The sequence below is a fragment of the Daldinia decipiens genome (genome assembly GCF_022478715.1).
Source record: "Daldinia decipiens strain CBS 113046 unplaced genomic scaffold F4813scaffold_9, whole genome shotgun sequence".
Lineage (NCBI taxonomy): Eukaryota > Fungi > Ascomycota > Sordariomycetes > Xylariales > Hypoxylaceae > Daldinia > Daldinia decipiens.
This window is the reverse complement of record NW_026054552.1, coordinates 191,209-209,248: the sequence shown is the minus strand read 5'-3', so window position 1 is coordinate 209,248 and position 18,040 is coordinate 191,209. Positions and strand designations below refer to the sequence as shown.

At 47.6% G+C, this 18,040-nt stretch overlaps 5 protein-coding genes across 5 annotated transcripts; 3 read left to right on the top strand and 2 right to left on the bottom strand.

Moving 5' to 3' along the window:
- Positions 1–404: 404 nt before the first annotated feature.
- Positions 405–2,009, top strand: F4813DRAFT_352907 (FAD/NAD(P)-binding domain-containing protein). The gene is made up of 2 exons (XM_049242562.1): positions 405–1,477; positions 1,545–2,009. The coding sequence occupies exons 1-2, from the start codon at positions 629–631 to the stop codon at positions 1,980–1,982; spliced, it is 1,287 nt and encodes a 428-aa protein (XP_049101384.1). The 5' UTR covers positions 405–628; the 3' UTR covers positions 1,983–2,009.
- A 306-nt stretch (positions 2,010–2,315) lies between these two features.
- Positions 2,316–6,561, top strand: F4813DRAFT_352906 (large subunit of L-aminoadipate-semialdehyde dehydrogenase). The gene is made up of 3 exons (XM_049242561.1): positions 2,316–2,723; positions 2,835–3,787; positions 3,841–6,561. Exons 1-3 carry the CDS (start codon positions 2,439–2,441, stop codon positions 6,131–6,133), a joined length of 3,531 nt encoding a protein of 1,176 aa, XP_049101383.1. The 5' UTR covers positions 2,316–2,438; the 3' UTR covers positions 6,134–6,561.
- F4813DRAFT_333213 (glycosyltransferase family 25 protein) lies at positions 6,357–8,301 on the bottom strand. Its single transcript, XM_049241154.1, has 2 exons — positions 7,592–8,301; positions 6,357–7,322 (listed from the first exon to the last, which is right to left on the bottom strand). The coding sequence occupies exons 1-2, from the start codon at positions 7,996–7,998 to the stop codon at positions 6,581–6,583; spliced, it is 1,149 nt and encodes a 382-aa protein (XP_049101382.1). The 5' UTR covers positions 7,999–8,301; the 3' UTR covers positions 6,357–6,580.
- Positions 8,302–9,355: 1,054 nt separating this feature from the next.
- Positions 9,356–10,963, bottom strand: F4813DRAFT_379745 (uncharacterized protein; the record flags this gene model as incomplete). Its single annotated transcript, XM_049245492.1, has 1 exon — positions 9,356–10,963. One exon carries the CDS (start codon positions 10,961–10,963, stop codon positions 9,356–9,358), a length of 1,608 nt encoding a protein of 535 aa, XP_049101381.1.
- A 1,860-nt stretch (positions 10,964–12,823) lies between these two features.
- Positions 12,824–16,750, top strand: F4813DRAFT_333168 (PAS domain-containing protein). Its single transcript, XM_049241153.1, has 2 exons — positions 12,824–15,847; positions 15,901–16,750. The coding sequence occupies exons 1-2, from the start codon at positions 13,061–13,063 to the stop codon at positions 16,231–16,233; spliced, it is 3,120 nt and encodes a 1,039-aa protein (XP_049101380.1). The 5' UTR covers positions 12,824–13,060; the 3' UTR covers positions 16,234–16,750.
- The last annotated feature ends 1,290 nt before the right edge of the window (positions 16,751–18,040 follow it).

The window sequence follows — 18,040 nt, the reverse complement described above, 5'->3', positions numbered from 1 at the left end:
GCAACCATGCATCGATGTAAGGGGAGCTTACGACATATAAGAAATCGCGATATCACGCCTTCGGGAGTAGTCACAGTCCTGCGACTCATTAGATTTCTTAGCAGCAAATCAAGGGAGAGAGATTGTAGTGAATGGAAACAACCAGTTTTACTCTAAATCGTATTTTTATTCAACATCACTGTCGTCTCACAAGCTTAACCACCGAATACCATAAATTCACTTCCAAAGTGATGAAGGCGCTTGCCTCTGAGCCTCATGTTGTGTGGTATCAGATGACTATATGAGTTCGCGTTCGTCGGATCCTTCCAGCCCCTCACAGAGGTGTGGGTTTGCTTGACCGAGCTGAACTTGTCTGAATGGGGAAGACAAGGGATAAAAAAGTCCGTGACGCAAAGTCGTAGAGCCAGGTTAATGCTTTCCTGACTAACAAGGGCATTGTCCACTAACACTCATAATAGTTTTATCCAGTCATGGAACAGTATCCTCATGGTATTTTATTCATTCGAGATCTATATAAAGCCTATGTTGCTGGCTTTTTCTCCCGCACATCACCAGAATTTTATTGGTGCAGGAAAGGAAAAGTGAACTTATCAGATTTGTTTTCCGTCAAACGACAATAGTAGTCAACATGGAAACTCAAACCCCAAACCCCAAAATCCGAGTAGCTGTGATCGGTGCCGGCATCGCGGGATGCTGTCTAACCATCGGGCTCTCCCGCAACCCGTTACTTGATGTACATCTCTATGAGGCCTATCCAGATGTTGGCGTTCGTGGCGCCGGCATTGCCCTTCACGGAAATGCCATCAAAGCAATGGACTCAATTTCACCGGAGATCAAGAAGACATATTTCAAAAAGTCACATTTCATGGCCAATGAGGAAAACATAGAGATGGCAACTCAGATCATCGTTGGGAGCGGGCATAATGCTGGAACCCTTGTGGCAGAGTTAGGCAGAGCAAAAGGAAGAAGGACCATTCATAGGGCACATTTTATCCAGGGCCTTCTCGAGGACGTCATCCCTGAACATCGTGTTTATTTTGGAAAACGCGCGGTAAGCATGGAAGAGAACGGAACCATAGGCGCAAATGCGTATAAGGTTGCTGTCACCTTTGCAGATTCTACGGTTGAGGAATTCGACTTGGTGTTTGGCGCCGACGGCGTTAAGAGCATTACTAGGAAGTTCACCCTAGGCCCTGATCACCCGACAGCGGAAGCAGTCAATCATGATAACTGGCATTGCTTCAATGTACTTGTCCCAATGGTAGAGGCAAACAAGGTAGTTCCCAAGGAGTCGATCGAGAAGGTCCGAATGTTCTGCACGCCTATTGGGTATGTCAACGGCCTTCCTGTGGATCTAGGAGAGACATACAGCATCTCTTGCTACCAGAGGGATAGCAAGCGACGTAACCGCGAGAGAGCTGGTTTTAATGCAGACGAATGGAAGGATTTCTGTCCTGAAGTCACCTCGCTAGTATCAGTAAGTTAAAGTATAATCATATTACTCTAGCCACAAGAGTCGTAGAATAACCATGACTGTACTCTAGCTTCTCGAACAATATCCAAATGAGCATTGGGAAATATTGGATCATGATCACGCATCCACCTATCACCGTGGCCACGTTGCTATTGTCGGCGATGCGGCACATGCCACGGCTCCCCATGCCGGCAACGGTGCCGCCCAAGCCATCGAGGATGCGGCAGTGCTCACGGGAGTCTTCGCCGAGGTTAAGTCGAAAGATAATATCAACACGGCTTTGAAAGCCTTCGACCATATTCGTAGGCCAAGAAGCCAGAAGGTAGTTGATATCACGAGACAATTCGGAAGACTTTACAGTCTAGACGAAGAAGAGAGAGATATACAGAGCATGAAAAACCAAATGAGAGAGGGCGGTATGTACACAAACGAAATCAACCTGGATGACCATGTTAAAGCTGCAGTTTTTGTATTTAAGGGAGCAGTTGATAATGATATGGATATTTGATTCGTATCTCTAAGTCTAGGTACCGACCCATGTCACTCAAGTACATCAAAGTATATAGATGAAAATATAATTCCATGGCATCTTCTTATATATTGATCTGTATGATTTCTCGTGATAGTTAATCTAAGGAAAAGGGGGAGGATACATAGGTACCTATGTACTTAGGTACATGCATAAGGTACGTGCACATGCACATGCACTTCAAAATTTGTACATAAATATGTTATGTACTTTGGTACCTCTTGCTCCGCTCTCGGAAGAGTTACACGGTAAAAGGTACTATGACGCATCGCACATTAGCAGCTGGTACTTTGAATACATGTACCCCACCACCAACGTGATTTTTTAATATTTCCATATTTCAATGATTACTTCAATGTTCGTAGAGACGATGAAATAATCTCTACCTTCATACTTTGACTTTCGTGTGGAATTGGATATAGAAATACTATCGTCATGGGCCACTTACCTGACCCGACAATCGACCTTGACTGGTCAGGTTATGTCGGTTCAATCCATGAGCGCTTCCGGGCCTCTGCTGAGAAATATCCCGAAAGGACTTGTGTGCTGGAAACAAAGTCTTCGACGCATCCCGAGAGACGCTTCACTTACCGTCAGATCTACGAAGCTTCTAATACACTTGCCCGGTACCTTCACAATGCCGGTATTGCCAATGGAGATGTAGTAATGATCTGGGCCCACCGTTCAGTTGACTTGGTCATCGCCTTGATGGGTACCCTGGTATGTTGTTGATTTCTAAACTTAGACTCACTTTATAATTAGTTAAATTCGCTTTACTTCTATATACGAAGACTACCATGTAATTTCAGCCAATACTAATTATCCAATTAGGCTTCTGGTGCTACGATGACGGTCCTGGATCCCGCCTATCCTCCAGCTAGGCAGAAGATCTACCTTGAGGTATCTCAGCCACGTGCTCTGATCAAAATTGGCCGAGCAACTGATGAGAATGGCCCATTGGCCGATCTGGTGCAAGGTTATATTGACCAAGAGCTTCAACTAAAGGCCCAAGTCCCTGAACTCCGTCTTCTTGATGATGGAACTCTGTCTGGAGGCCAGGTTGATTCTCAAGACATCTTCGAGCCCCTTAGAAGTCTTGCATCTTCCCCCCCTGATGTGATAGTAGGTCCTGATTCAAATCCTACCTTGTCATTCACCTCGGGGAGTGAAGGAAGACCAAAAGGGGTTCTTGGTAGACACTATAGTCTTACTAGGTATTTTGGCTGGATGGCCGAACGCTTCAATTTATCAACCGAGAGTCGATTTACGCTTCTCTCTGGTCTAGCTCACGACCCCGTACAGAGGGATATTTTTACACCACTATTCCTTGGCGCCCAACTCCTCGTCCCGTCTAGAGAGGATATCCAACATGAGAAACTTGCTGAGTGGATGCGTGAAACGAAGCCTACCGTTACCCATCTTACCCCAGCCATGGGTCAAATTCTAGTTGGTGGCGCTACCGCTGAATTTTCTAGCTTAGAACACGTATTTTTCGTCGGCGACGTTCTAACAACGAGGCAATGCCGGTCCCTCAGGCAACTTGCCGTGAATGCTAACATTATTAATATGTACGGCACTACGGAGACCCAGAGAGCCGTCAGTTATTTTGAAGTCCCGAGCCGAGCGAGGGATCCGGATTTTCTAGATAAACTCAAGGACACAGTCCCGGCTGGTCAAGGAATGCAAAACGTCCAACTTTTAGTTGTCGATAGAGAGAACCGATCCCAATTATGCCAGGTTGGCGAAGTAGGAGAGATATTCGTTCGGGCCGCAGGTCTTGCTGAGTGAGTATATTTCCTCGACATTCTCATGTTTTTACTAATTATGCTGCTATCAGGGGTTATCTTGGGGACCCATCTTTGAATGAGCAGAAGTTCTTAATAAACTGGTTCGTAGATAATGGGAAATGGGTCGAGGCAGACGCGAAAGCGAGCAAAAATGAACCTTGGAGACAGTACTATAAGGGCCCGAGGGATCGACTTTACCGCACGGGCGATCTAGGACGTTACCTTGAATCTGGAGATGTTGAATGCACTGGTCGTGCCGACGACCAAGTCAAAATTCGCGGCTTCCGTATCGAGCTCAACGATATCGACAGCAATCTAAGCCAAAACCCACTTATCCGAGACTGTAAGACTCTTGTACGAAGAGATCGTAATGAAGAACCAACACTGGTAAGCTACTTAGTCCCCGAAGCAGCTGAATGGCGGCGATGGGTTGCCGCTCGGGGGATAGAAGAAGTCGAAGATGACGGTGTTGAGATGGGACCTACACGTGTCTTCTTGAAGAAATATCGAAGCATGGAAACCGAGGTACGAGACCACTTGAAGTCTCGATTACCGGCCTATTCGGTGCCGAGCATATATATAGTTCTCGAGAAGCTTCCCTTAAACCCCAATGGTAAGGTTGATAAACCGAATCTTCCTTTCCCAGATGTTACCGAACGCGTTGAAGATGCTTCGGAGGAGGATCTAAAGAGCTGGGAGTCCTTGACGGAGACGGAGCAGAAGGTGGCCCAGAAGTGGGCTGATCTCATCCGGGGTCTCAACCCGAAAACTATTAGACGAGAAAACGTCTTCTTTGATCTGGGTGGACACAGCCTGTTAGCCCAGCAGCTTCTTTTGGAAATTCGGAAGAGTTTTGGAGCAGACGTTTCTATCAGCACATTCTACGAGCATCCGGATCTAGCTAGTTTCAGCGCTCACGTAGAAAAGAGACTTCGAGATGCCAACGGTACCGATACCACCAGCGATGCACAAGAGGCCACCCCGGTTTACACGAAGTCTCTTGACGAACTGACGGGCCAACTGGCTGATAAATATCAAACCGCCGATCTCAGCGGTCTCGGCGACTCTAAAAGTTTAACAATATTTCTTACGGGAGCAACTGGATTCTTAGGATCATACCTTGTGAAGGACATCCTTGACCGGACTTCTCGTGAGGTTAAATTAATCGCACATGTGCGAGGCGCCAAGGATTCAACGGCAGCCCTACAACGGCTTCGCCGCTCTCTTCAAGGATATGCCCTATGGAGAGATGAGTGGCAGGAGAGATTAAGTGCGGTCGTGGGCGACTTATCAAAACCTCAGCTCGGTATTGATAATTTAACCTGGCAAAAATTATCGCGTGAAGTTGATGTGGTGATACATAACGGAGCTACCGTCCATTGGATTCGGAAGTACCAGGATATGATGGCGTCAAACGTATTATCAACCATTGATGCGATGAAACTGTGCAATGAAGGGAAGGCAAAGGTTTTCTGCTTCGTCAGCTCAACAAGTGTCCTAGACACAGACTATTACATCAAACTGTCAGAGGAGCAGACAAGAACAGGAGAGGGTTCTATAATGGAAAGTGATGACATGAATGGAAGCCGTACCGGGTTGGGAACAGGATACGGACAAACCAAGTGGGTATCAGAACAACTCGTCAGAGAGGCCGGAAGACGAGGTCTCCAGGGCTCAGTTATCCGGCCTGGATATATTCTTGGTGATTACCAGACTGGCGTCTGCAACGTCGATGACTTCCTAATCAGAATGCTGAAAGGTTGCATACAGCTAGTAGCGCGCCCGCGTATCATCAACACTGTCAACGCTGTCCCCGTGAACCACGTTGCGAGGGTGGTCGTCGCTGCTGCCCTGAATCCTCTTCCAGGCGGAGTGCACGTGGTTCACGTCACCGGCCACCCGCGTCTCCGCATGAATGAATATCTATCAATACTAGAGTACTACGGCTACAAAACTCCAGAAATCAGCTATAATTCCTGGAAGCAGGAACTAGAGAACTTCGTGTCCGCGGGTACCCTCGAGAAGGACCAAGAGCAGCATGCGCTCATGCCGCTGGCACATTTCTGTATGAATGACCTTCCGGCCAATACCAGAGCGCCGGAGTTGGATGACAGGAACACTGTTGCTATTTTGAAGGCAGATGGCGATAAGTGGACAGGTATAGACGAGAGCTCTGGCTATGGCATTAGCAGGGACGACGTGGGAAGGTATCTGCGATATCTAGCCGAAATCAAGTTCATCGGCCAGCCAACCGAAAGGGGTCGGCCGCTACCCGATATTAGCGCGGATATTGTGCAAGCACTGGCTGTGGGAGGCATAGGAGGTCGTGGTGGTGCCTCCTAATCTGTCACTCCCGGGTTGTGCACCGGGATACCTGTATGTGTGGCTAAATTTCCATGATTTTCTAGGCGTTAGATAACCTGGTAGAGAAAAGGGGAAACATAAAAGTCAGTTGAATTTCTAGAGCATAGTTAACTGGGGCGTTAATGCCTCCAAAACAGGAATCGGTTTAAATAAGTGTTCGTGATATCATCAATCCTCGACAATAGAATTGATAACGTTGTTTAGCCCATACGGTATAGTTAGAAGAAGCAGACTTGGCTCCAACCCGTATAATTTATATTAGTTACCACAGGTACTCGGAGTTATCTGTACTAGGAGCCACGTTCTCAATTTGCCGAATCCCACCAACGCCGTCGTTTATAGCCCTCATAATTCGAATTGAGGTAGGTATCATTCCGTCCCAATATATATATATATATATATATATATATGCAGTCGAACTCCTTTCTATTCATACTGACTCTCCATCTGAGTCCCCATAACCATGTTTTTAATATTATTCCTCGCGCTCCAGACGATATTCTCGGTGCTGCCCTTCTCGCGAATCTGCCCGTCCTGGACGGTCTGGATGTCGCTGTCGGCGTTCACAAGACCGCGGGCCTTGTGGTGGAAGAACACGGGCGGCGTTACGCTGATGCATTTCGCGTCGAGCCCGCGGTCGCCGGCTTCCGCGGGGTCTTGGATGCCCCACGTTGAGACGGCGCGGCGGCAGAGGCCGGCGAGGGCGTTGTCGAAAGGCCCGGTTAGGTGGTCGACGGATAGGTCTAGGAGGACCTTCCGGGCTCCCGTCTGCGAAAGCGCGTATGCGAACGTGCAGATGGGGGCGCCGGTGATGTGGACCCAGCGGGTAAACGCGGGGTGGCTTTTGAAGTCGACGAGGCCGGTGACTCTGTCTCGGGGAGGCACCGTGGAGTCGTTCTCGATGACGAATTTGCGCGACATGTATCGGATGCCAGCGTCGTCGGCGGGTTTCTCCTTGTTTTCATCGAGCGTCTCGGGGAAGACTTCGCCGCAGTGGCCGAGCCACATGAGATCCCAATCGTCGCCGTAGGGAGAGCTGGGATTCGAGGCGGAGGAGAGAAGAGCCCTGGCGCCTTGAGCGATTCTTTCTAGCTGGGGCTTAAGCCGTACGTCCCAATCCATGTCATCCTCCATGATGAGAGCCGATCCAAGGTCTTCTTCCACGATCCTATATAATCGATAGGTTAGTCTAGACGCTACTATACCAACCCCTTTATTAGTCCATATCGAAATTATCCTCTCTGATAGTGTTTTATTTTCCTGGATTTCCCAGTAGATATCTCTCATAGTTCGCAAGTCGCATCCAACTCTAGCCAAGCCTCCTCAACACATGAAGGCTAGGTACTAGTATAAGTACCCCCCCCCCTTGTTTTGTACAAGGACACACGCGGGTATTCGAGACTCGCCCCCCTTTACTCAAACCCTCACTCGACGTACCTGCGAATAGCATTCATATGTCCCCTCCAACTCCCCAAGTTCGTCTCCCACAACTTGTTCCTATCGGCACCAAACGGGACCGCCTTATCCGGCACCGACTCCCCTCTAACGCCATCGACCCAATCGACCGCGAACCCCGTCAGCGTGCTCGTAAGCGCAATAGCATCGCGCTTATCGCTGCGCTCCGGGAGGCCCACGACGAAGATCTTCTCGAACCCCAGGGTCCCGTTGGCCACACGATTGACTTCGGCGGGCGACGACCGGTCGATCCTTGATGACGCCGGGGTATGGTATGGTGTCGACCGCGGCGGCGGCGTCGGCGTGAGCAGCACGAAACACGCTACGAGAATGAACGCGACGGTGCTAATGATGATGTGTCTTGGCGGTTGACTAAGGGCTACCGCCATGCTTGTTTGTTCGGGTGTACCCGTCGGGCCGGGCCCGAGCACCCCTAAATTTCACGGGTTCGGGAAAGCGGTGTTAATCACGATCGGCAAAGGGGTAGTAGGTAGTGATAGGTAGGTAACTGTCTAGGTTAGGAGATAAGCGATGCAAACAATAAAAAGTAGGTATCGAGCAAGAAGCTTAGGTAGAATTAGTCAAATAGCAAGAAAACGAGTTGTGGCATGAAGAAGTGCAGCTTTAACTTTTCAACTATAGTAAGACTGAGTGAGATTGAACGGTTTTATTAGTTATATATTGCATTAGGCACATACCTAAGCTTACATGTACCTACATACCTAGGTACCTACAGAGAACCTACCTATGTACCTAGGTATCAGCTTAATTTACACATGTATTTAACATAGTCACCATGACGTCAGTTTTCCTCGGTCAAAAACTGCTTGTATTTTCCCTCGTTCAAGATGTATAAGTATTAACTTGAGAGTGTTCCTTGTAAAGGTAACACTTCCATTAATACTTCGTAGGGTTACACTAAACATATTATCAAAACAAAGCCAATTACTTCTCAAGTAACTAAGCTCCAATATGCTGCTCAGGAATACCTAAATAGGCACCAACTTTGTCTTCCGGTCTGCACCTCTAAGCCGGGTTCCCAACTCTCGAGATATCCATGCAAATAATGCTATGCAAACCAGAACTCCACATATGCGTAGGATCGTCCCGGTAAAGAATTATATTATCACCTAATTTACCCGTCAACAGTTTGTGACGTAAATCAACCCCCACGCTGTGAAGGGTATATCGGAGGACCAAACCGGATCCAATCACCAAGGACTAACTTAGAAAAGCTGTTCCCATTCGTGAAAAACGCCAGATCTCAGAATGCGAAAACATAGCTCTCTCTATCCTTCCGAGGTTTGTTGTGTATCCGGAACCTTCCACGTCGTTATGTGTCGTTTCGCCGTTGTCTCGTCTAGTCTTTATAATTCCGGCCGTAAAGCAAATATTGACCTTCAGATAAGTGGGAACGTCGAATTTGACGATTCTCCAGATAATTCAAACCTCCATCATCGCTCCGAGATGGTTTCAGCTCGCCCGGCAGGACATATTCCACAAAATCGTGAGATCAAGTAGTCTGAAAAACAAGTAGTGAATCGAATGACCGTAGTACGCCGAATGCTGCTTGTTAAATGCATATATGCACCAGAAGTGAAAAGAAAAAGAAAAAAAGGACTTTGAGATGTGCCCGCCATACAGGTAGGCAACGAAATATAATAGCCGAACGCAACAGAGAGCCGAAAATCTCTCCAACGACATACTAGGAGTAGTTTCCTAGCCAGACGTAAATGTGACGATATCTTACGCGAGAAGACCGGTCTGTAACTCTTCCAGAAAATCGTCTAGGAAGATGATACTGAACTGGTTCCTATACTTCTTTAGGAATTTTGGATCGGTCCAAGCGGATGAGAGAGGTCGCTTCCATGTCACTAGCTCGAGCTTCCATCCCTTTTCGAGAGCGCGAATGGCGTATTGCAGGAATCCACCAGAAAACTCAGCTTCCGCTGCATCTCCGGTGGCCAATACCATCGTGCCAGGGCGTGACATGTTGTCCCACATACTGTCCATCATATTCAAATGGAGGTTCTCGTCTACACCCTGCTCTCCGTTTCTCACTTCGTACGTAACATCTTCTGAAATCTCGCCTGCTTCATCAGAGCGTTCGGTCGGTGTTCGGCCCCTTCCCTTTGGCTTGTTTGGTGAGACCTTGCGCTTTCGAACACGACTAAAAACATTCATCTTATAGTTTAATTGTTCTGCCTCTAGAAAGTAAGGCGGCCAAGACGTTTGGGGATTATTGTTTGCTACGCCGTATATCGACCCGGCGAGCACTCTCTTCTGCACATTCCTTGCTCGTTCCATCACAAGTGCCAATGTTTTGAACGAAAATGGAGGTATGCTTATCCTACGAGTAAGCGGGATTTGCCTAGAGATCTTATAGCTCTCACAGAATCCAATGAAGATATTAGACATATCCACAAAAATGTGCACGTCAGCCTCGGCTTCTAAAGATGAATAAGCATGGTTCATATCAGTATGACTCCTCAACTTCGCATAGAATTGTTCACGCATAATTTCGATCGGCGATGGGGATATTGACTGAACATTGCGATATAAAGGATTCGGCAGAGGTAGTTTTGAGTATTGTGGTATGTGAGGCAGCAGGTTGACATTGACTTGATCTCTTTCGTGGGGCTTCTGTTGTGCATTAAGAGCGTCCAATAAATCCAAATACTGAGATGACCCAACTAAGTCTTTAGCTTCTAAAAGCGGCAATTTCCCATCATGAAACCACGAGTCGATCTTTCGTACAGTCGTCGCGGTTATGAGAGGGTTCTTAGTAGTTTGCTCTTTGGGCATCCTAGGAGGTGTGGCATAAGGTAGATATCCCTGAGGGTCAAGTATTTGTGAAAGCTGTAGTAGTTTTGGAGATGGACTGGTAAGCGCGCTGGTGCTCACGTCTAGAGATACTGAAGATGGCGTGTACAATGCTTGCTCAACTCCGCTAGGCGTGTATGAAGTGGCTCGAGACGACTCGCAATGCGCAATGCTAGAGGCTGGATGCTTGGGTGTTTCAATATGATCATAAGAATCCAATCGGAGATCGAAGTCGATGGATCCAGTGCTCGAACCAGGCGTAGATGACATAATAGTAGAAGTCTTTTCTGATGGCGTGAAAACAGAGCTACTGGTCTCATGATCGACGGAAGAGATGGAGGTATCTTCCGTCCAAGCAAGAGAATCAATTGTAACTGAGAAGACATCACAAAGGCCATCCCCAAGCTGAGGGGATGACCGTTTCTTGACGACTCGCGAGCCATTAGGCTCTGGTTGTCGAGGAGTTGTTTTCATGATAGGAGGCGTTCTCGACACACGAAGGTCTTGGTCATATGTGATGTCAAGAGCCATTGTCAGAAGGGGGAAAGGTTATCGCATAAAGAGGCAGGGTGTAAACTCCGGTGATTTATTAATTAATTGTGAATTCAGAAATGGGAGCCTGATAGATATTAGTAGTGTGTTATCGAAGTTAAGTGACTAATAAGTGAGGAGGGAAGTTGGTCAGGCGCGAAGAGGAAAGGTATTGACGTGCAGCCGTACGAGCACGAAACCTCAAGTAACGATAACCGGTTATATCTATCTCTGATTTATCTTGGAATGATAAATGAAATTTATGGTAAGTGCAACAAGGTAATAGGGAACGCGGGGACTTTAGATGTTAAAGACTGGGAACTTACGAGATAAGGACGTTGACCGACTGCAGAGGTAATGGATTGACGAGCTCTGTACGTTCGTCCATTCTGTAGGAGATGAGGTTTATTCAGAAAATTCTGAGAGGCCAAAGATACGGCAACCGGATGGCTTTCGAGAAGACGAAACCCAGCGGTGTTTAAATTTGGTTATGATGGTTATTATCGGATTAGAGGTCGCAATTTCATGGTAGAATGAATGACGAACCTTACCGGGGAGGCGATGAGGCGATGAGGCGATGAGGCGTTGTATTCACATTAGAAAGTACTTGGGTACCTCGAAGGTTCTAAAAGGTGACAAAGTCAGCCTTAATGGTGCTAGCGGTCTCCACTAGCTGATGCGTTAGGTTAGGTACGAAATATACATATGTTAGGTACTTTTAAAGAGGAGTAAGGTTTCAAGTCACGTGTCTCAACTCTTTACAAGACATCTATTCAATGTGCTTTGATAAGAGCCCAGGTAATAATTGTGTCTTAAAGCTTTCTTTGCTTAAGTTTTATGTGATGTTCGTTACCTAAAATTTATGCACTGGTCACCAGGAACTACCGCAGCCGTTGCTCAAAAATACCTACCTAAGGTAGGTACGTAAATGAGTTGCCGGGGTTGTGGGTAAGGCGGGGTTTCACGTTTGGATGGAGATTGTATAATTTCGCAAAAATACCATCTGGAGATACCTACGAATTTATTAGGCTGGGTAACATTTGTACCTGCCCCAGAAAGCAACCAGGAACTACCCCGCATAATATAACGGTCGCATTTTACTGTACCTACACAGAGTAATGAAGACCTAGGTACATACCTACCTACCTAAAAGGTACCTAGGTAGGTACGTTTTTGCGTGGTTTATTGACCGTTCCGTTTTCCCCGCTCTGGTACAACCGTATCAGACGGTGCCAAGTACGGTATGAGACCCAACGGAAAGGAAACGCCTGCACTAGCTCGATCAAATCCATTTGATCGGCAACTTTATTACTTGGCCCCTACATATAGTACTTCTTAACTTGACCCTTGTCGGTCGAATTCAATCTTCGACCCTCCCACCTTCAACGAGAGAGCTAGCCAAACTAGGCCATCTAGATGCCGTCTAGATGCCATCTTTCGAAATCTCTCCCATTCATTCATGTTTCCGCTGCGATAAGCCTTTTTTGACCTCGAAAAGCCGACCAACTGCTCAGAACCATCCCTCTCGGGGGAGCGACCGATGTTCTCGTGTCTCCGCGAAGCTACTGTATACTGCGCGCGCAGTTCCCTTCGAACATACCCGCTCGCTTTCCATCATCTAGTATCCATTTCCTACACGGCAACATCTTGGGAATCGCCCTCAAATACACATTTGGCCCATCCGATGGAGCCATAGTAGTCGACTATATAGAATCCCGGCATTTATAGAATACCTCGTCTACTTCCTGCGTTATCCGAGCGAAGTTCGTTATCCCTCATAATCGACGCCAGACGCACAAGTCTCGGTGTTATCCCTCGTAGCACATCGTCCAACGTCTTCCAGCCGTCTACGTATGACACATCCTACAAGTCACGTCTTAATGCAACCCCAAACGCCAGCACTCTTCGCATATGATAATTTGATCGCCGACGATATCATCCGATGTTTTTGATACTCCCGCGATTTATTATTCGAATCGATTCCGGATTTCGTGCCTAGTTTATACTATTTATTGTGGAGGAACTTGCGTCGGGTGATACGGTAGCCATCGAATATTCAACCTAGGTTCTACTAGAGTTGTAACAGATGCAGTCGAAATGGACAACTTCTTCGGCAATCGGCTCTCCCAAGAGGAGCTGCAGCGCCGCCATTCTCTGCAGCGCAACCAGAGACGCCTAGTTGCGAATTCATTGAACCAGCCCGCTCAACAGCCACAATATAGCCATGTCCCTGTTACGGCTACAAATGCAGATCCGTCTTTGGTAGGCGCTAATTCTCTCGATGATATGATCTGTAGCAATTCTCATGAACTGGAGCGACGACGGAGTCTACCACAACAATTTCCAGGTCAGATGTCCCAAGTAGACGCTGATCGAAGAATGTCTATGATGGAGTTTGGTGGCGGCGATGACTCCTTTAGGGACTATCAGTTTGGAGCTATGTCAAACTCTGCTGACGCTATGCACAACGGGTTTCCTACCCTTAACACCAATATACCCCTTCACGGGACTTCAGGGTTCACCTCCCCAGCCATGCTTGCTAATGACTTTTCAGCACTATCCCCCGATATGGTAGGGAACATGATTGCCTTCTCTAATATGAACATGGAATCGATGAACGCGGACCCTTCCATGAACATGTTTTCATCGGCAACTGCAATGTCTACCCCGTTTCCATCAAATTCCATGGATGGGTTGCCAGCCGACTTTAGTATGGACCTGTCGAGTGAGAGCAGTGCTCTTGGTGCCATGGCAAACAACCCTGGCGCCGGTATGCCCGTGGACACTGGCAACGATAGCATTATGACCAATTCACCACAATTCGCTTCGCCCAGCCAAACTAACACCCAGACAAATATCGGCCTTGATACTACTATGAACGGGTTTCAGCCCAATATTTCGCCGCAACCTATTCCGCAGGTTCGGCCCCAAACCCTCGTGTCCTCTACGCCCTCGTACGAGTCACCCATAGCGACTACAACAGGAACAACGCCAGAAAGTGCCCCCCCTTCCCAGCCGTCCATCCCAGCCGTCATCAATCCTCAACATCCAAAGGAGAAGACGATATATTCTAAAAGTGGGTTTGATATGTTAAGGGCCCTTTGGCTTGTGGCTACGCGAAAAAATCCACAGGTCAATCTCGGCGCCGTCGACATGTCCTGTGCTTTCGTCGTCTGCGATGTTACGATGAATGACTGTCCAATCATATACGTCTCAGACAATTTTCAGAACCTGACTGGTTACAGTCAGCACGACATCGTTGGTCAGAATTGCCGTTTCCTCCAAGCCCCGGACGGCAAAGTTGAAGCAGGTACAAAACGGGAGTTCGTTGATAATGGAGCCGTCTATAACCTGAAGCAAAAGATTGCTGAAGGCAAGGAAGTGCAGCAAAGTTTAATAAATTATCGAAAAGGAGGCAAGCCTTTCTTGAACTTATTAACCATGATCCCTATCCCATGGGACACCTCCGAGATCAGATATATCATTGGGTTCCAAATCGATCTGGTGGAATGCCCCGACGCCATCGCCTCGCATCAAGGCCCTGGAACCATGAAAGTCAACTACAAGCACAGTGATATCGGACAGTATATTTGGACGCCGCCGTCTTCAAGCCAGTGGGAACCAGAGAACGGACAAACATTAGGGGTTGACGACGTATCTACGCTACTGCAGCAATTCAATCCGAAGGGGTCTGCCTCTGACTGGCACCGGCAATCCTGGGACAAGATGCTTCTGGAGAATACCGATGATGTCGTTCACGTGCTCTCTTTGAAGGGATTATTTCTCTATCTGTCACCGTCTTGTAAGCGCATACTCGAATATGATGCCACCGAGCTCGTTGGAAATTCTATTTCATCTATATCTCATCCTTCCGATATCGTTCCAGTTACCCGAGAGCTCAAGGATGCTACCAATGGAAATTCGGTGAATATAGTCTTTCGCATACGAAGAAAGCAAAGCGGCTACACTTGGTTCGAAAGCCACGGTTCACTATTCGTCGAGCAAGGAAAGGGTCGGAAATGCATAATTCTTGTCGGTCGGAAGCGTCCGGTATTTACGCTCAGTCGACGTGAGTTAGAATTTAACGGTGGCATAGGTGATAGCGAATTATGGACAAAGCTCTCTACATCTGGGATGTTTCTATTTGTCTCCGCAAATGTCCGATCTCTATTAGATTTACAACCAGAAAACCTTGTAGGGACTAGCATCCAGGAATTGATGCGTAAGGAATCGCGTGCCGAGTTCGGGCGTTCAATCGAGAAAGCTAGAAGAGGACGTATAGTCACATGCAAACACGAGGTTCAAAATCGTCGAGGCCAGGTTTTACAAGCTCATACCATTATGTATCCCGGTGATGCGTCTAAGGGGCAGAAGCCAACCTTTTTGCTTGCCCAGACGAAGTTAGTTAAGGCCTCTTCACGGGCAATTGGGCCGGTTTCGTCTACTCTGTCTACTAGACAGAGTTCTACCAACCATTCATCTACGGAACCTAAGCCAACGTCCAGCTTCGCCGTAGCACAAGGTATCCAGACTCCAGATGACCAACGTCATGGCCTCCTATCTGCTGCGGCAGGTGGCGGCATGGCTCCTGGTAACCAAGATAAGGCTCTCGCCTCGGATGACAATATTTTTGATGAGCTCAAGACCACAAGATGCACTAGTTGGCAGTATGAATTGAGACAAATGGAGAAGGTAAACCGGGTACTAGCTGAGGAGCTCCACGGTCTGCTTTCTAACAAAAAGAAACGCAAGCGTAGAAAGGGGATTGGGAACTTCGTCCGAGATTGTGCTAACTGTCATACTCGCAACACGCCTGAGTGGCGGAGGGGCCCGAGTGGTCAAAGAGATCTGTGTAACAGCTGCGGCCTTAGGTGGGCAAAGCAGGTTGGTGAATCCCCTTTCCATGTTCCTCCGTGTGGATTACTTACCTGTAGTAGACGGGCAGGGTCTCTCCACGAAATTCTTCTCGTGGGGGCAACGGCGACGGTGCAAGTAAGAAATCCAACTCGCCTGTGCATTCCTCTCCCCTGCAAAGAGAAGTCCCCACGAACGAGATGGGTGTCATCGAACAGCCTTCCGAGACAGGTGCGAGCACAACGGCAAACAGGTCATCAGGTTCGAACGTGGTTACCAGCACCGGCGGCGCTAATACAACACCATCGAACTCCCGCGTCTTTTCGATGCCTCCGCCGAGCCTATCCCTCCTTGGGGGCGGTGTCGTTGGCAGCGAAATGACAGCTATCCAGGAAGAGCGGGAGGTCAGCATGTAGCAGCAGGTTTCTATTGGTCTTCTTTTTGGCCATCTCGGTTCTCTTTTTCTTTTCGATCCAAATCACGGCTATGCAAAGATACCATATCACACTTCTTACATGATTTTTTTCCCTCTCACTCTACTCCCAAGCGGCAATACGCAATGCAAGTATTTGATAGACGGGTGCGAAGGCTTCTTCAGAGATACCTGGATGTCCTTGATGGGCTATTGTGGAAGAGGGGGGATGCATATACGCGGCGTCGGCTACCCTCCGGTTGGGTGTTTATTGCTTTTTCCTTTTTTTTTCCTCTTCTTCTCAGCCTTGATGGGCCACTAAGAACTATCGTGCCCTATTCGAGTTTATCAAGGCCGTGCGACTGCTGCTATCAGAAAGCATAGTTAAGGGAAGGTAAAAGGAGCCAGGGTTATCAACAGATTAAGTTTCGGAAGATGGCTAGGTTGGTGGGTGTGGTTGGTTGGTCGCAATGATATGATGTGATGGAGAAAAACTGGGACGAGTTACATGTTGCTATGTCTGGCTAGGGAATCTAGCTAGGAATACACGGTTACATTGGTGGAGCGCGAACAGGGCACATGTCATGTATCTCGTTCTGCCTTGTTCGCACGATGAGTACTAGTTAGCCGCGCTTTGCTATGTTGAGACGACGTACACGAATATGAACAAAACAATTTTGACAATACACGGCGCCTTATGGTAGTAGAGTAATGTCTATCTACCTAGGTAGGGAATCATATAATATGACTTGGTAGTAAAGCAAGTAGCATGCCTCTCGCACCGCCACCGCGCGTAGCAAGAATATAGGCATACCACATAAAGTGGGTAGTGTAGTAAGCGCTCAGTTCAAGAGAACTTTCATCCAATCTGCTTGTCAGTCCTCCACGTGTAGTAGTATAGACGGATTATAAGTCGAAAAGGGATACCAAATAGCATGGGGCTGAGTGCTTGCATCCGGAGTGTGTAAATTAATTTGCCAACGGGGTATTGGAGCGGAAAGAATGCCGAAACAATGGCACTCTACTACTATTAGATTATTAGATGGTAGTAGTAGTGCGTAGGTCTATAGCCTTATATGTGCGGCACGGAACTCCAATACCACCCCCATGCATCGTCACATACAGGAAACGATGCAGCTTTAACAGCCTGATAGTTGGGACGTTTCGTAGTTCAGACGATATCTGAAAGCCGAGAAATGGATCCGGCTCCAGGAAATCGTGATTATGTGCAACGGCTTGCATAGCCTACCTAGGTACCTACCTCTTCGGTTGATTCAACTGTACGTTGTAACCCTAGGTAGCCTTGAAGCTGATGTAGTTTATCATCATTTTTTTAAACTGTACTCCTGCACGCAAGTATGCTGTGCCGTACCAAGAAACTTGACTGCCGAAGTAGCTCCTTACTACCTACCTACATATATAGTATTACAAGGCGACGACTAGCAGATCATACAATGCCCGGGTATTTTGCATGTGAAGTGCACGTTGCTGGCACGTTGTTCCTCAGCCTCTGTCACCCAGAGCTCGGCGGAACATATCTAACCTGGACTTGCGTAGGTTAGGTACCTACCTGTATGTATGTAGGATCTAAATATATAAATCAAACCGTTGTATTATTATTAGTCTACTTCCCTGCATCACGCATACTACCGTAGTATTGTCGAGGCAAGGTAACGAGCGACGAGTCGTCAACCCAAGATACATACTATGTATACCTATCTACCACAACGTCGGTGCGGCGCAGCAATTCATCTAAATCTCAGATTTACCTACCTACCTAGTTACCCGAAGTTGTATTCGTATGATACCGC

Bases quoted from the DNA above. Each gene is read 5' to 3' on its own strand.
- F4813DRAFT_352907 (XM_049242562.1), top strand. From the start codon at position 629: ATGGAAACTCAAACCCCAAACCCCAAAATCCGAGTAGCTGTGATCGGT. The intron at 1,478-1,544 runs GTAAGTTAAAGT...ACTGTACTCTAG, and splicing joins AAGTCACCTCGCTAGTATCA to CTTCTCGAACAATATCCAAA.
- F4813DRAFT_333168 (XM_049241153.1), top strand. From the start codon at position 13,061: ATGGACAACTTCTTCGGCAATCGGCTCTCCCAAGAGGAGCTGCAGCGC. The intron at 15,848-15,900 runs GTTGGTGAATCC...TACCTGTAGTAG, and splicing joins GCCTTAGGTGGGCAAAGCAG to ACGGGCAGGGTCTCTCCACG.
- F4813DRAFT_352906 (XM_049242561.1), top strand. From the start codon at position 2,439: ATGGGCCACTTACCTGACCCGACAATCGACCTTGACTGGTCAGGTTAT. The intron at 2,724-2,834 runs GTATGTTGTTGA...TTATCCAATTAG, and splicing joins TCGCCTTGATGGGTACCCTG to GCTTCTGGTGCTACGATGAC. The intron at 3,788-3,840 runs GTGAGTATATTT...TGCTGCTATCAG, and splicing joins CGGGCCGCAGGTCTTGCTGA to GGGTTATCTTGGGGACCCAT.
- F4813DRAFT_333213 (XM_049241154.1), bottom strand. From the start codon at position 7,998: ATGGCGGTAGCCCTTAGTCAACCGCCAAGACACATCATCATTAGCACC. The intron at 7,323-7,591 runs GTACGTCGAGTG...TCGATTATATAG, and splicing joins CATATGAATGCTATTCGCAG to GATCGTGGAAGAAGACCTTG.